Here is a 16,819-nt window from a genome sequence, read left to right as displayed (position 1 = left end):
CATGTAGGCCAAGACACAGACTCACAACAATCCAAGTGACTTTTTGCTATTGCAACAGAAATAAGCAGTCAGCAGAGTAAGGAAGATGGCAATGAGTAATTCAGGGAACCTTTCCTGTCTAGGTATGGGAGATGAGCCATGTTTCTCTGCAGGCCTGGAGGCTTTGGTCTGAGGTTGTTAATTTTTCTGCAGAGGACACACAGAAAGGGCAAGACAGGCAAGCACTAAAAGCAATCCAACCTCTTTCATAAATCAGCAGGATACAGGATCCAGTTGTTTACTTAGCATAATTTTACACAGACTAGATTGGACAAGTCATGAAACACTGGGCACAAGAGCTGAGAAATGCTGCTATTAAAAAAGGCATGCAGAAAACTTTCCCAAGGGATGCCAAGAGTGTGTGTGGGAAGAGGTAGGAGGAAGAAGCAGCAGCATCAGGGGTTATAACAAACAGAAGAGAAGCAATTGTGTTTCTCCCTCAAAATCAGTTACTAAACTTTTCAAAGAGAAAAGCATCGCTGGAAGCGGAACACAGGAGCGACACTGGAAACAACTGTGCAGCTGCAAGGAAAGGCTCCAAAGCAGTTAAAGCAGAGTCAAGCTTCAGGGTGTAATGCAAGTTTACAGCTTGGATACAGGCAGGTTTGCCAAGTAAGCTCTGCTAAGGTTTTAAATGCTGTATGCTTCACAAGAAAATAGATTCTTCTAACTAAACAGGGACTGCTAAATCTTAGGAGTCGTGGCAATCTTACAGTCATGGAAACCTAACAGTATGGTCAGTGAGTGGAAGGGATCAACACAGATTGAATGCCACCTTCTCCAAACCAATGTGACAAAAGAAACAGAAGCCTTACAAGAAAGATTAATGACAGACTACATATAATGCCTCCCTCACAACAAGCATGCAGCATGAGATTCATCCTACATGTGTAGATTTTGTAAAACCATTTTTAAAGTGTGCATTATGCTGATAGTTTGTACTGTTCCCCTTTTATGGTCATTGGGCTCATTCCAACAAGGAATAAGAATAGCTTTCCATTGATGAAAACTGGTGGGTTTTTGGTTTTATTTGTTCTAGGCTCCAGTGAATTTTTTTCAGCCTACACACATGGCAGCTTTGCCCTCCAAAAGTAAAAAGAAGACCCATCTGTGCAACATTCAGTAGTAAAATCTATAGATCTTTAGGTCTTACAGTTCCATTAGTGTTTGCTTTAGTGCTGTAGATCTAAAGATCAATAAAGATCCAGTCTTCTAAGTATTTTCCTTATTTGTTTAGAAAGGATGAAAGTAGAATAGGCAGGGAAGTTTTATGCACATCAACATCCCCCAACGTTTTAGGCAGAACTAACTAGTCATAATTTATTCAAAGGTCAAGCTGATAGGCTTCAGCCCACCTCCTCTTTTCTCATCCTTGCCACCATTCTTTTCAAAATTAAAATCTAAAGAGAAAACCACAAGAAAAGATGAGAAGGATGAGCATTTCCACAGTGCAATGTGCTCTACAGAGTTCTAATATTTCTTCCAATGCCTCTAGCCAGAGGTTATACTACCTCATTTTCTTCATGCCAACCAAAACTCTTTAAGGAAAGCCTTCACTCTGACTTTGACATCCCTCCTGTTTGGGTGATCAAAGCTTTACAGCCCAGAACAGACCTCACTTTGTTGATCCTGAGCAATGTGTGAATTGCAGAATCGTGGCCTTGAAAGCTGAAAATCTGGGGTGTGCCCACAGAGCATGCCAATACATTAGGTTTTCTAATTTGTTAAACATTTGGCAAAACAAGCACTGGATCAGAGGTATCCTAGAAGAAAGGAAGTCTTGTGTCTGTTCTCAGTTCAGGTTAGTCAGAATAATCAGATATCCCCCATGGCACCACCCACATTTAAGCAGAAAGGCAAAGCACTGCCAATAAAATACACAGGCACAAATCACCTACAGCTTCAAGCAGCCACTCATCAGAAAATCACAATTTCAGTTTTGTGAAAGTTTCCACTCAAGCCTCTTTCTCCAGGTGCGTTACCATTAGCAGTTCATCTAACTGTAGCTCTTAAAGCAAGCAGACAAGGTGAATTTGTGGCTGTGGTTCCCTCATTTCAAAAGAAAGCTTTTCTTTTGGAACAGTGCTAAGGGTGGCAGTCCCCATGTTCTCTTCTCCCACTGTTGTGGCAAGCTAGAACTAGGATGGACCTGCAATGTTTGCCAGCAAAGGTGGTGTTCATGAAATAAACCCTTGAGGAATGGAAGCTATGGCTTGAGGATATGGCCATCTCCAGCAGAAATACCAATCTGAGCTACTGCCCCTTCTCCCTGATGGCCAGCAGTGGCTCTTTCCCAGTCTCATGCCACCTTCCTCATAGCAACCCCACAACTGTTTGGAACATTATGTGCTGAACTCAATCAATGAGCCAATCCAGGTTATAAATAACCAGGGGAAGGAGAGCAGTAAGGGTATTTTAAAACTGGAACCAGAACCCGTTCACTGATCCAGGTCAACATCTGGCCCCAAGGCAGCTGTGCTGGCACAAATGTTGGGAAAAGGGGAAGGAACCAGAGAGCAAGGCTGGACAAGAACATCCTACAGCTACATCTGCCACTGAGAAAATGGTACATGCAACAACCCATGACTGCTGTTAAAAAGTGGAGCTGGCTTAGTACAACTTGGAAGAACTTACACATTTTTAGTGTCTGTGAGCTCTTTACTTTGAAGCAAAAACACATGAGCTCCACTGGTAGGAATGACAATGCTTTTAAGCTGCATGGGGCTAACATCTCCAAACTCCTCTCTCTGACTACCCTTCATCCCCTAAAAAAGCACTGCACTTATAAGATAAAAGACAGTGGCAATATACAACTTGCTTTTCCAAACCAGACAAAAATTACAGTAAGTTTCAAAACTTAAGCTATCTCCTGCAATATGAGCTTAGCCTTCTATAGACAGCATTTTTCAACTCTTTTCCTTTTTCTGTGCAACCTCTCTTTTACAACTGTTTGTGATTAACATGTGCTATTAAAAACAGAGGGAGTGTGCAGCAGAGCCAATCTTAGTATTATGGAAGAAACCACTGTCATGCACAGTCCAGCAAGCTGCCCTGTGTAAAACTGCTGCACAAAGGAAAACATTTGCTGTGCAAAGAACATTCACTGTGTGTCAATGTACCTTCATTCTTCTCTGGTTTCTCTGCTTGTTAATGCAGCAAAAAAAGCGTTGCCTCCTCATGAAGGCAGCCTTTGAAAAACTTCAGCTGAAAATTGATCTTTATCAAGCCATCTGACAAAAAAGGAATATCTTGCTGTTGGCAGACACAACAGCTGAAGCTGGAGTGCAGCAGCCACGCTGCCCATCGATCACTGGAGATTCAGAGATAAGACTGAAGTTCTATCAGTTCACCTAACCCTGCCTCTTGTTTTCCTCCTCTCCTGCCTGTTTACCCATTACACCCCACCACTCTAGGACCTTGTGTCCAGGGCCATTTTTACTTGTTGCATCTATACACACACTAAGCTATAAAATATTCTGCAGCAATATCCTTGCAGAGTTTTTGCTTGTTATAACCATCTTGACCAAAGACCCCCTGATCTGTACAATGTACATGCATTAATGTAATTACTCCCCCTGTGTAAGGCTGAAGAGCTCAGAAGAATATGACAGTTTGAAAAGGCACCATCTCTACAGAAGAGTGGTATCAGTCAAGCTATGCAGATATCACATGGGAGGATATCATTCAACTTTAAATTTGAAGCTGTTAATTTGTGAATGGAACTCTATGTAACACAAATGGAGTAACAGGGAGAAGCCCATGCTTTAGTTCATCTATTTTGAACACTTAAGTTAAACTGATTGTTTCTTGAAGATAAACTGCAAGACACCCAAGGATTAAAATATAAGCATATATTTTTTATTTATTTGACTGGGTTAACTTCCCCCTCTTTCCCATCTAAAGCTCCACAGTAAATCCCCATGGGTCAGTTACTACAATTACTTTACATTGCTGAATTCTGTTTGCAGTCTGCTCATCATTCCTGCAGATGTTTCTGCTTTTAGGCTTCTTGGAACTATATTGGACTAATTTCTTTGAATAAACATATATCCTTTGTAGGCAGCAGATGTACCAGGGAGAACACTGTCCTCTACATCAAGCAGATGTACACCTCACCTTCTTTTTTGGTAAAAGCAAGATGACACATTTTAGAGAAAAAAAAAAAAAAAGTGAGAAGCAAGCAGTCTGAACTTTTTCTCCCTGTTCTAAGAAATTTCTGAAAAGAGAGTGCTACACGCACCCATATGCCCTGGGACTGGACAATGCAATTTGTGAAGGTCCTGTAAGCAGAGAGCAAACATTCACATGCAAGGACCATGCCCTTCAACAGAAATATGAGATAATTCTTACACCATTTCATTATTAAATTTTACATATTGCTACTAAAGCAGAAGGTTCCTCTACTCACCTCAGTAACATCCATGACTTTGATGGCTGCCAGCTGACCTGTTTTGACATGGCGACCCTGAGTAAGAGAGAGAGAGAACAGTCAGCACCAGCATCTCACCCATCCCTGCACTGTACACAGAGCAAACACTTGAACATGAGTTCCAGTCACTGGGGTTTCCCCAGCTATGCTGGACCCTTCTGATACTTCCTAGGAAATTTTACAAATACTCTAGATGGCTAAAACAACAACAACAATAACAAATTTAAAGTGTTCCTCTTCAAATTTTAGCATTCATTTCTTTTTCTCCACATCAAAATAATGATTATCAAGTACAAACAGGTTATATTCACAGCTTCCCTTATGTTTACTTTAGCAAAGCTTGTTGTCAGTAATGATAGTTTATTAACATCAGAATAAACTCCACGTGTTGCATATTTTATTTGTATGAACCAATGCCTACTAGCTAGGCAATATATTACATGCAAGCATGTTTAGTTCATTCTTAGGGCTTAGGACATTTCTCACTGGTTTGGTCTTCCCAATTAAAAAAGTGAGGTGTCTGCAAGGGATGCACCAGACCTGCAAGAGCTCTCTTTGCCTGTCTCACAAAAGAACAAGAACATTATCTCCCTTCAGCTACACCACAGTAAGGGTACAGTTTCTCAGTACAGCTGGAGCTGAGTTAATAGAACCCAGCTCCTGCAGCAGGGAGCTCCTACCCTTCCTTCCTCTGCCTCCTCCCAGCCTCCTGTCACATATTTCTCCCAGGAGCACCGAGCTCCTTCTGGCACTCATTGTATCATATGATAAGCTGATTGAGATCACTAAAATGGCAGAAAGTTAACACAGAAAAAGCAAACTGTGGGGTGGGGCAGAGGATTGCAGTCCAGGAAATTAAACTGGTTTGTTCTGCAGTGGAAACAGAGCCAGAGCCAGCAGGATGCAATGACAGGCTGGGAGGCAAGGGGCATGGCAGGCCCCTCCAGCCCTGGTGGGCTGTCACTTGCCTCAGCTGACTTCTAACAAAAGCCTTTTTCTCTCCAGTGTATGTTTACATGAGGTAGAGACATCAATTAGCTTTTGTGTATTTTTTTTTCTACACAGGCACTTAGAAATCATCCTAATATTGGTATTTTCCAGCTCTCCACTGAACACTCAGCAGTGTAACACCCAGTAGTCCATCCTAAGCCCAGTCTCCCAACCATTTTCCCAGGCACCATCTCCAAAGGCTCTTATCTGCACCAGTCAAGCTCTTTAGCAACAGGTATGCCTATTAAATTCCTTCACTTTTATCACAAATGATGATAAGAACACAATGGAACGTTTAACTGAAGTCACAATTTGTTTCTTTCTCTCCTCACCAATTTCTGAGTTTCCTAGGCAGAAACCTGTATGATGGACATGAATAGTATATTTTTTTGCCTGGACTAACATTTTAATCTCTTTAGAGGGTCTTTTGGGAGTGGCACCCCAAATCACTAGTCCTTTTAGGGAAATCCTAACACACCTTATGCTGCCCTCCATGGAGGTAATGGCCAGGCATTGCTGGTGCATTCAAAAGGACTAAATGCTGCAGAATTCACTGCCTCAGCTTTCTTCCACAACTCTTCTTGTGCTTCACTCTCCCCCTTACTAACCAATCCACGTGCTTTCTATAAATACATTACTGTGTTCAGGCTTTTGCTTGCTCTGTAAACTCGCTTTACCGCAGGCATTTCTTTTTACAGCTTGGTGTCAAGCTGGTTTTGATTTTGAAACAAAGTTAGGGGTCGTAACATGTGTGCAGTAGCCAACACCGACCTCACCTTGACCTTACTACTTCTTGAACCAAAGTCTTTCAGCAAGCCCAAAGAGATTTCCAACTCCAATTTCCCACCTGGATCTCTGCCTAATGACAAAGGCCTGTGGTCTTCTCCTCAAGACACAGCATCCCAGAAGGAAGGAGGGGAAAAGGGCTTACACCAAAGTGGAAAAATGCCTGCTCTCAGCTCTGCTCCATTTTCCACAGCTTTGCTGAAGAAATTTGAAAGCTCAAGGACATGGGAAGTACAGTTTTAGGTACAAAAAGAATATGCTAAAGATAACAGAGAAACAAAGACATCTCTGAGGAAAAAGTCCTCACAACGTTAAGGAGGTCTGAGGAGAGTAACTTTTTTTTTAAAAAAACAGTGAAATACAGTTCCCCATTCACTCTGCAGCTAAGTGGAGGTGCTAAAATGGTGGCAGAATATACTCAAGCAGAAAATGTGGCATGTAGAAGAGCAAAGCAGCAGGACAGGATGTCATTTTCATGGGATTTTTGCTTTATTTGTCATTTTAAATCTACTAACTGCTAGTGGGCTTGCTATTTCCAGAGAGACACCTAAAATTTCGCAGTGCTTGACTTCACAGCTTTTCTGAAGTCAGTGTTCTTCCCTGTGAGACTGGCCCACTCGGGATGACTAATGTGCACCAGCCCTACCATCCTTCCCCTGCAGCTTTATGGGATCCTGCTGGTGCCTCCACGAGTGTCCCTATGAAAACTGGGGCCAGCTACAGCAGAACACAGACACTGCTCATGTTTCACTTTGCTGCTTCTGGGAGGGAAAAAGCTTCTACATAACTCTCCTAAGGGACTGAAGGCAAGGGAACTGCAGAGTGTGGGAAGCGTGGTCTGCTCAGGATCCCAGACCAAATTTAAATCCTGGTCACTTCACAATATTGTTTAAAATTACTCCAAATACCCTTTCCATAATGTATGGAGCACTCATATTCTAAAAATCTACAACATATGGGTAGGAGGAGGGATGGCCTGCATGACATTAATTTATATGAGTGAAGTAAGAAGATATTTTGAAGCCACATTCTTTTCATTAAAAATATTTTCAGAGGGCGGGAAAAAACAAACATTGCAAGCACAGGATATAAGCATGAGCAGGGTATTTGTTTGTTTGTTTATCTGCTTAACAGCTCTGCTCAAGAATAGACCTGTCAAACTATTAGCATGCTGGTATAATTTTGCTTGAAACATGAAATGGCTAAGCATTCCCGTTTTGGAAACCAATCATTAGATTTGCATGGCCAGCTTTTGCTTTGGAAAAATTTGTCTGTGTTAAAAAGAGCAATAATAAAATTGCAAAGTGTTTGAATGTGAAGAAAGAACTGCAGAAATCATAGATGGGAGAAACCCTGTGAACTCAATCTCCTGGGATTAAAATTTATTCAAATTCTGCTCACAGGGCACTTCAAACGCAGTAACCATCAAGGCTCCATCCAGACACCATATCTCACACAATACCACTCCACTGGGATAACATTTTTCATGCAGAATGAGGCCCCTGTTTTAATGCAGTGTGGACACTTGTCCCCTCAGGGCATCCAGGGATCCCCATCCCCATGGCAAGGCAGAGCTTCTTGCAGTCTTGTTTCTCCAGGCAAATTGTTGGCAATTACCATCTGGATATCTGAAATGCTCTGCAACATTGCAAAATGCAATGCATGCTAGCTGAAAACAGCAGTTTCTTAAAATATTGCTAGACATCAAATATCAGAGGCTGAGGATCACAAGATACTGCCCCATAGCCAGAATGCTGTGTGGATATGAAACATGCAATGAAGACAACAGCAACCTGGCAGCATCTTGCTAAGCATAAGGTGACTGTCTCCAGAGCCAATGGACTGAGGAAGCTGCAGAGGTTTCTTCAAATAGTGGCAGCAACAGGTAGGAAAGGCTACATCATCCTGGGAGTGAGACTTTGCCTCTTACTGGGTTTCAGCAAGAAAACATCAGCACTGTCAGCTTGTCCCCATGGAAATGAGCCCACCAACACATTCCCTTCATTAAGATTTTATTCACCAAAATTTCTGAACTACTTCTTGTTCCTTATCATTCTCCCCACTTTACTCACCCTCATTTCATGGCTCTATACATATTAAAGGATTTGGTTTATCCTCCCAAGGAAGCAGCATAAGAATATTTTTAAGAGTGCTACTTGTACCACTGCATTTTTAAATGGCCTGTTGGGATGAGCAATTCAATGGAATTGAGAATGTCAACCTCAAATCTTGTCCTGTTTCTTCTCATGCAGATGACTGCCAGTTCATTTACACAGAGCTGTAGTTCTTCTCATCAACACAGCAATACTGCAGCATTTAACTGGATCTTAAACTGAATCCACTACTTCAGCACATTCCTAGTCATGTCTGATAGCAATATGGTGTTTATTTCTCATCTCAGTGGGCTTTATGCATGTTGAAAAGCAGAGGGGACAAGGGGAATCCGTGGTAGACTGCCAAGATCTGCAGAACATTATAAATTTCAAGCCTTCCCACACTCTCCAAGTCAGTTAATACACCTACTTCTTGCTTCTTTCTTCCTTTGCACACGTTATTACTGTAAAATTTTTAGTTTAGAAAGGTTCAAAGGCAAGTGGTGTTATGTGCTGTTTTTCATGGTGCTTTTTTTCTCTTGTGCCTTAATATTATCAAAGAACTATGCAAACGAAGTGCAAAAGAAATTCTATCAGTTAATTTACCTCTTTTCCCCACCCCCCCCTCAATTATCCAAGATATTTATGTCACAGTAATCTAATTCTCCTACTAACACAGTTTCAGACCTGCATATTAACATGCCTCTGGGAGATTGTTCCTGGAAGCTTGCTCCCCAGCTAAATGGCATGGAAGTAGCACATGGGGCAACATCGCACATTAAGGAACAAATGCACCATTTGTGATTCTTGACTTGCAAGTTAGGATTATCCTGTGCACTGTACACAATTAAGACTTTGATAAACTTCTCCCAGCTCCCAGTATGCTATGCTTACAGTTGTAGAAAGAAGAGGAATTTATTTGAAAAAAAAACAAAAAAAACCCCAAACAAACAACTACTAATCCAATTTCAGTTGTCACAATGCACACAAAAGCAGCACACCAGATTCAGACATGTCATCAAGTGAAAATTCACCAAAGTACCACCTCTTAGTAGGGAGTGCTGTACAATACCCTCATGTTAAACTTAACTTTCCATTTTGCTTCTCATTCAGCTGACTCTTAATTCCTACCAGCCTGAGGCAACAGGCCATGAAGCAATACTCTGTTATTAGGTTGCATGCTCCAGTGCAATAAATGATAACTTATTATTCCAAGTCATGTTTACCATCAGCTCTTTTTGTCACTTGCCAGCATAGAAAGTTGTAGACTATCCAACTTTGCATTGAGAAAACTCAGACTCCACATGGCATTTCTTTCCACTCCCTGAAAAGACCAGGTCTATTCTGTTAAAAGCAATGGGAGTAGTGCTTGTGGAGGAAAAAGAACATATTTTTGACAAGCAAAAAGATAGAATGTGAAAACAAAGTGAAAACAACCTCCCCAGTTAAAACCAAAAACTTAAGGTGTTCTTAAGCAAAAAGTGTATCTAACTGCATTTGTAGCCAAAATTATGCTGTTCCTACTGATACAGCATCCTGTAAGGTAAACAATCATAGGCTGCAGCAATGGAGATGAATTTGTAAACAAAAAGAAAATGTTTATCTGACATAAATTCTTCTAGAATAAAAATGAGCAAAAAAAATTCAGTACAAAAACCTGGAAAATCAGTGCTGAATTACACGAGAAGAAGTAATCCTGTTAGATGATTTCTAAACCCAAAACAACCAGAGCTATTAAAGACTGTCACTGTTTAAGTCAAAGACAGGACAGAGCTCTTGTGTTTTTCTTGTCTACAGAAGACATCAAATGCCCAAAAAGCAAAACAGAAAATAACACACTCTCTATCTTGCTTTTGATATCCATAGGCTCATTAGCTTCTATTGATGAAGAAATAATAATGACAATTTACTCATGCATAGTACTGCATTCTGTGAAATAGTGCACAGAAAGATACACAGTTATTATTGGTTTTGTCCTTCTGGGGACAGACTGAAAAGATGTTTCCCACTAGGAAGAAAAAAGAGAGTTCTATTCACTGATTTTCCACTTTGATTCCTAGTTTTGTGGTAGCTTTCCCACTGTGAAAGATGCTGGATATACATTATCAGAGGCATTTCCTTCTCCCAAACAGCTCATTCCCTAAATAGAAAGAAAAGAAAGGGGAGGGGGGAGAAAGGATGGTGGGAAAAGTGTGGCAGAAAGCCACAATCTAACTTTCCCAGGATAACAACAGGTCAATTGCAGAGCTCAGTTAGGAGGCATCTGTGCTGACTCCCAGCACTCCACCTCATCACATCCAGCAGCAGGAGATGTTTTGGTCTGATGGGAGAAGACAGAAAGAGAACTGCAAAGGCAGCCAGTTCTCTTGACAATTCACCTGGAAAACAACACCAATTCCCCAAGGAGCTTAGAAAGATTTGCCTGAGGCCTGATGTTCATGCTGGTTTCAGTTGACAGCCACTGAAACACTTCACCTGGTAATGGATTCAAAAAGGTAGCAAAAGAAGGGGATGTTGCAGGGGAAGGGGAGGGTAAGAGGAGTGCAGCCGTGCAGTTTAGGACTACGGACAGTCCTTTGTTAATCCAGTCATGCCAACTGCAATCCATTTAGCAACTGAGATCCCTTCAATACTACACATTTTCTGGCTCAAATGGCACAGAACATTCCCTTACCCAGTGAAGGCTCCAGATTTCCCTGTTTTTCATTCCTCAAAGGAAAGGCTGACAAACAGGGGCCTGCTGGCAACGCTGGCAGCGAGGCCGCGATGCGTTTTCACACAAAGAAAATTATTAGAAATATACACTGTGCTGAGAGCTGCCCCTCTGCTGGACACTCCAGCCATCAGCTGGGTGCTGGATCATGCTTTGCTGCTCTGTAGGTGACCACCACAGCTTCCTGCACCAGAGAAGATGCTTCTTCTAAAAGGGACACTTGAGCTAACTGGCTTGAGACCCCAGCCTGGCAGAGACCCTCTTCAAGAGCCATCCCTGAAGTCATCATCCCATTCTTCCAGTCACCACCATTCTATGTCCAGATTTAGTGACCTTTACTGAAACCACCACCACTCAATTTCTCTTATAATAGAGTCCAAAAAGAGAAGGACTTTATTAATCCTTGCACTATTTTTCTGGTTTTAAACCTTCCTAGATGACTTAGTTAACACACTACTGAAAGACACAAAAAAAAAAAAAAAAAAAAAAAAAAAAAATCCCAAATTATAACAAAAGAAAATAATTCAATCAGAATAGAGGCATACCTCCCACGTGGACACAACTGGCTTATAGCACATTTGGCTTCCTTTGGAAACATCAACTAAAATCAATTGGCCCTCATTCAAACCAGTTCTTCACCCTACCTTAATGGCTTTACCAGTCACTAAATACACCCCTCCTAACACCAGTTTGTCTCTCTGGATGCCTGCAATAGTCTCTTTTATATAGAACAATTTCCTTCTGGCAACTATAATTAAAAATGAGCCAGATAGAGAATATCAAGAAAATAATTTAGATCAAACTTATAAAACATGCACTTGTAGAAACAAAACTACATGATCTGTTGAGACAAACTGTACCAATTTCTCATCTTACACCTTGACAAGCACTTTCACCACAAAATACTTTTCACAGAGTCTTGGCTACTGCCTGAAGGAGCAGCAGGCTAGTTTGGTGGCATTGGCCATAGCAAGTCCCTGCAAAGGGGCTGTGTCACTCAGGTTGAAGGGAACCACCACAAGTGACCAGAGCAAGCCCTGTGCCTGCCACAAGCATCACAACCACCCAGTGTCACTTCAGAGACATCAGGCACCACACAAGGTCCCTACCTCCGACCAAGCACAGCCCAAACTGATCTACCAGGGTCCCCACAGGGGTGCACAGGGGCTTTAAAACAATGCAGGTGCTTCTGCAGCTGAGAGAGATGGCAGATAAAGGGCAGAGTCTCTCCATCCCTTCTGCACAGTGACATCAAAATAAGCCTAGATGAAAAAGGCTTGGGGCTGCTTCTCTTCATTTGACTGCTTTTTAAATGAATTCATATTGACATCTAATCATCATCCTGGATGAGCAGAGCTTTCCAACTGAAAGGAGCAAGTGACACCTTGTGACCAAGGCCCTCTGCATACCCAGGCAAGTCTGCACCCGTTTCACTTTGCTCATACTCGCCACCTTACAGAGAAACCACCTCAGTGCTGGGCACACCCCTCCAGAAAAAGGGAGTGAGATGTCCTCGAGAAATGTAAGTATTTAGGCACTGAGTACAGAGAAGTGCCACAAAATACATACTTTTCTTTGGGGGAAGAAAAAAATAATAATCAAACCCTAGTTAGTCCCAGCCCCTCCATGCACCACCAGTGTTGTAAGCATCCTGCATTCTTGTGGGGGGCACTGTCAGAGGGTGCACACTACAACAAAAGGAAAAATAAGTCCACACACACCCTACCAGCCTTGGTGCAATTCATCTGCTGTCAAAGGGTGAGAAATGGGTGACAGCCACCAGGCAGCAAAGAGGTCAGTGTCCCTCCCTGGGCAGCATCCAGCAGTCACACATAGCAAGTGTCCAGCTGCACTGCTTCAGGTCCTGGCTGCCCGAGGCACCATACTGAAATGTCCAGCAGCCTCCTGGACAGCAGCAAGGAGGGGTAATAAATGGAAATCAACCTTTGCTTATATTTCAAGAATGCCAAATGGATAGGGCAATAGTTTTGGAAGGCACAAAACCCCTTGTAAATGCAAAAGACACAGTGGGAAGGGAAAAGGGGGAAGCCACTGCCTTTGCTACATTTTATTTTACTTTTTAGTATGTTTTTGGGGTTGCTGCTGCACAGAGGAGCCCAACACACACTGCCCCATACTTCTGCCCCCATCAAGAGTCCCACCTTTAGTCTAACTGCATCACAAGATGCTAACAAACACACTACATGGGGAGGAGCTGCTAGCTTAATATTAATGAGGGGCAAGGGGAAGGGGAAATATTTCCATGTACACCTTCCCAGCAGAACAATACAGCTGAGCAGAGCAAGGAAATCAGGCTATATACTGAATTTTATTCCAACATGGTTGAAATGAGAGATTTCACACTGTCAGCCTTAAAAAAATTCCAGAACATTAGCATTAAATAAGTTAATGAACTCTTAATGTACATTTATTTACATACATATATATGTATATATATATATATATAAAAATGTTCCAGTCCAACTGTTAATTATTCTCCAGTGCTACCCCACACAAAAAAAAAAAAAAAAAAAAAAAAAAAAAAGGGCTGGAAATGCATGGTTTGGAACTTTCCACTTCTCCTGCTGAGGGGAGACACTCCATCAAGAGTTGTGGATCCCTTCCAACTCAGGACATTCTACCCTTCAAACCTCTTTCCTTTTGCCATTACAAACACCACCAGTACCAGTTTCAGTTAATCACATCTCCTTGCCACTATGGACTAGGAAGCCAGAATTTGCCAGGCAGAAACTGCTGAAAATGAAATATATCTTGCAGAGCACAAGGTATGCTGCAGGAAGACTACAGTAAGAAGCATTCTTGAAAAAAGTAGGGACTATGTCATATACTGTAACCCCATACATATGAACAAATTCAGAAATATTTTACCAAGTTGCTTGCAAGAAACATTTAGCCTAAAATTTTATGTATTTTAATTAAATGAGGACTCGCACCAGGAGACTATTTCCAGCATTTTTATCTTCTGATAACCTGCCAAGTACATCTGTGATTCTAAAGGGGAAAAAAAAAATCCAAACTACCTTGTCCTTGAGAAACTGGCTGATGGCCAGTGAGTGATCTGTAAACAGCTTTGTGTCCACACAACTATTTTCAAATACTCAGGCAGTATTTTCAGACCTCAAACTATTTCTGCTTTGTCAGCAGGAGTTTGACTCAAATTCAAGCCTGTGCTAACAACCCTTTCTATACCAGAGTCAGGAACAACTCCCCAGTCTTGGCGATTACAGAATCATTTATTTATTTAGCAAAAGAAGGACCAAAATAAATGTTACTTCCTCTCTGCTGCTACCTTGGTAGTGTGCAAGCTGCATTCCCAAAACCTGTGGCCAACATGTTTATTATGTGAAAGGGCCAGAAGACAGAAAAGCCATTATGCAACAGATTCAGCTCACAGGTTAATCCACGGAAAAGAACAGCATTAAGGAAATGGAGGCTGTGTGTTCTCCAGTAATGACTTTTTTACAAAGCACTCAAGAACACACCAAGTGCCTCTCAAAAACTAGTCAAAACATGTTCACCACTCATTTAAATAACACACTACAGGCCTTCACAGACCAAATTGTGGCAAACAAAAAGGTTAAAAAATTCCTTGGGAGAATTTGCAAAGCAAGGCTGCAGTACTGCTGCCACTGCAGCTGGTCCTTACCTGCCTTGCTGTAAACTCACTACAAATAAAACACATATTAAGCAAAAACTATTTTGGTGCAAAAGGCTTTGTTAGGTTTCTTTCTACAGGAAGAGTCAGCAGATCAATACCTGGCTCTGAGCCTGGTGCCCCCAGCAGAATTTTGGGGATTTTTGTCATTGGTTAGTCTACATGACAGCAGATCTGCTGGCAACAGACAGGGTACACCTGTCCCAAAGGGAGAAAGGATCTCTGGACAGCAGTTAACAGGGCTCATGGAAACAGCCTTGAACTAGGTTTGGAAGTGGAAAAGGATAAAACCAAAAACCAGAGTCACTAGAGATAAGCCTGGGAGAACCACGCCAATGTTTGAGGGACAGTGTGCTACCAAGGCCCTTCAGTCTGCTGTCTTAGTGAAAGCTGGAGATGGAGGTTCATATGGAATGGGTTACTGGTGTTTTGGAAACCACAAAAGTCTCTGAGAAGGGTCACACAAAAACCAGGGAATTTTCACATGAAAAGATGGCAGCATCAAGAGACCAAACGAAGCACATCTACACCAATGCACACAGCACGGGCAACAAGCAGGAGGAACTGGAAGTTGTTGCACAGCAAGAAAACCATTCTATAGCTGCCCTCACAGAAACATGGTGCAATAACTCATACAATTACAAAGCTACAGTGGATGGCTATAAACTGCTCAGAAGAGACAGACAAGGAAGGAGAGGTGGTAGGGTAGCCCTGTGTGTTAGGGAGTGTTTTGAATGCCTAGAGTTTAATGATGGTGATGACAGGGTGGAGTGTTCATGGATAAGAATCAGAGGGAAGGCCTAAGCTTATATCCTGGTAGGAGTCTGTCATAGACCACCCAACCAGGATGAAGAGGCAGAAAAAATATTCTACAAGCAGCTGGAAATCATCTCATTATCACTGGCCCTTAGTCTCATGGGGAACTTTAACTTACCAGACGTCTGTTGGAAATACAACAGGGCAGAGAGGAAATAGTCCGGGTGAGTCTCGGAGAGTGTAGAAGATTTTAACTTCCAGATGCAGCTGGTCAAATGTGGACACTAGGGCAGTTGCCCTGTTAGGACTGCTGGTTGTGAACAGAGGAGGATGGCAGGTGATGTGATGGTTGGAGGGCTCTTGAGCAAAGCAATCACAAAATGGTAAAGTTTTCAGCTCTTAAACAAGTAAGGGGGAGAGCAGCAGAACTGCCACTTTGGACTGTCTGGGATACTGGTTGACAAAGTCCATTGCAAGGTAGCCCCGAGGGGCAAAAGGGTCCAGAAAGGTTGGACATTCTACAAGAAGGAAATCTTAAAAGCACAGGAGCAGCCCATCCCCATGTGATGAAGGACAAGCTGGCAGGGGAACAGGCCACATGAATAAAGAACTTTGGGCAGAAGTTAAGAGAAAAAAAGGAGAGTTCATGATCTTTGGAAGAAGGGGCAGGAAACACTGGAATGTACCAAGAGAGCCAACAGCACCCTGGTTTGTATCAGCAGTAGAGTGGTTCACACCTCAAATCCCGTGTTCTGTTCTGGGCCCCTCACAAGAAGGACACTGAAGTGCTGGAGTGTGCCCTGAGAAGGGCAACACAGCTGGTGAAGGGTCTGGAGCACAGGTCCATGAGGAGCAGCCGAGGGTGTTTGGCCTGGGGAGGAATGCTCAGGGGAGACCTTACTGCTCCCTATACAACCTCCTGAAAAGAGGCTGTGGCAAGGTGGGGGCCAGACCCCTCCCTAAGCAAACAAGTGACCAACAAGGAAATGGACTCAAATTGTGCCAAGGGAGGTTTAGATTGCATATTAGGGATAATTTATTCACAGAAAGAGTGGTTAGGCATTGGAACAAGATGCCCAGGGAAGTGGTGGCATCACCATCTGTGGAGGTATTCAAAAGACATGCAGAGGTGGCACTTGGGGGGACCTAATTTAGTGGTGGACTTGGCACTGTTTGGTTAATGGCTGAACTTGATCTTAAATGTCTTTTTCAACCTAAACAATTCTATGATTCTATGGTTTTAGTCCCCAGCATACAGGTAGGATATACACTGAAGACTTTTTTAGTTTTTCTAGTAACAACTGCACTTTGGGAAAAATAAAAGTCTCTTTTCTCAT

The 16,819-nt window shown here is 42.3% G+C and overlaps 1 protein-coding gene across 10 annotated transcripts in view; it reads right to left on the bottom strand.

Annotated features, from left to right (window-relative positions):
• Window positions 1-16,819, bottom strand: part of MAP4K4 (mitogen-activated protein kinase kinase kinase kinase 4) — a 162,424-nt gene that overhangs the window by 80,551 nt on the left and 65,054 nt on the right. For all 10 annotated transcript variants that reach the window (XM_079314607.1, XM_079314611.1, XM_079314605.1 and 7 more), the window contains exon 3: window positions 4,448-4,504. In XM_079314607.1, coding sequence (XP_079170733.1) covers window positions 4,448-4,504 — 57 coding nt within the window. The remainder of the gene's footprint in view (window positions 1-4,447; window positions 4,505-16,819) is intronic.

Source organism: Erithacus rubecula, assembly GCF_903797595.1.
Source record: "Erithacus rubecula genome assembly, chromosome: 1".
NCBI classification, from domain to species: domain Eukaryota; kingdom Metazoa; phylum Chordata; class Aves; order Passeriformes; family Muscicapidae; genus Erithacus; species Erithacus rubecula.
Note: the sequence above shows the minus strand (reverse complement) of the source record. Positions and strands in the feature narration are given on the sequence as shown.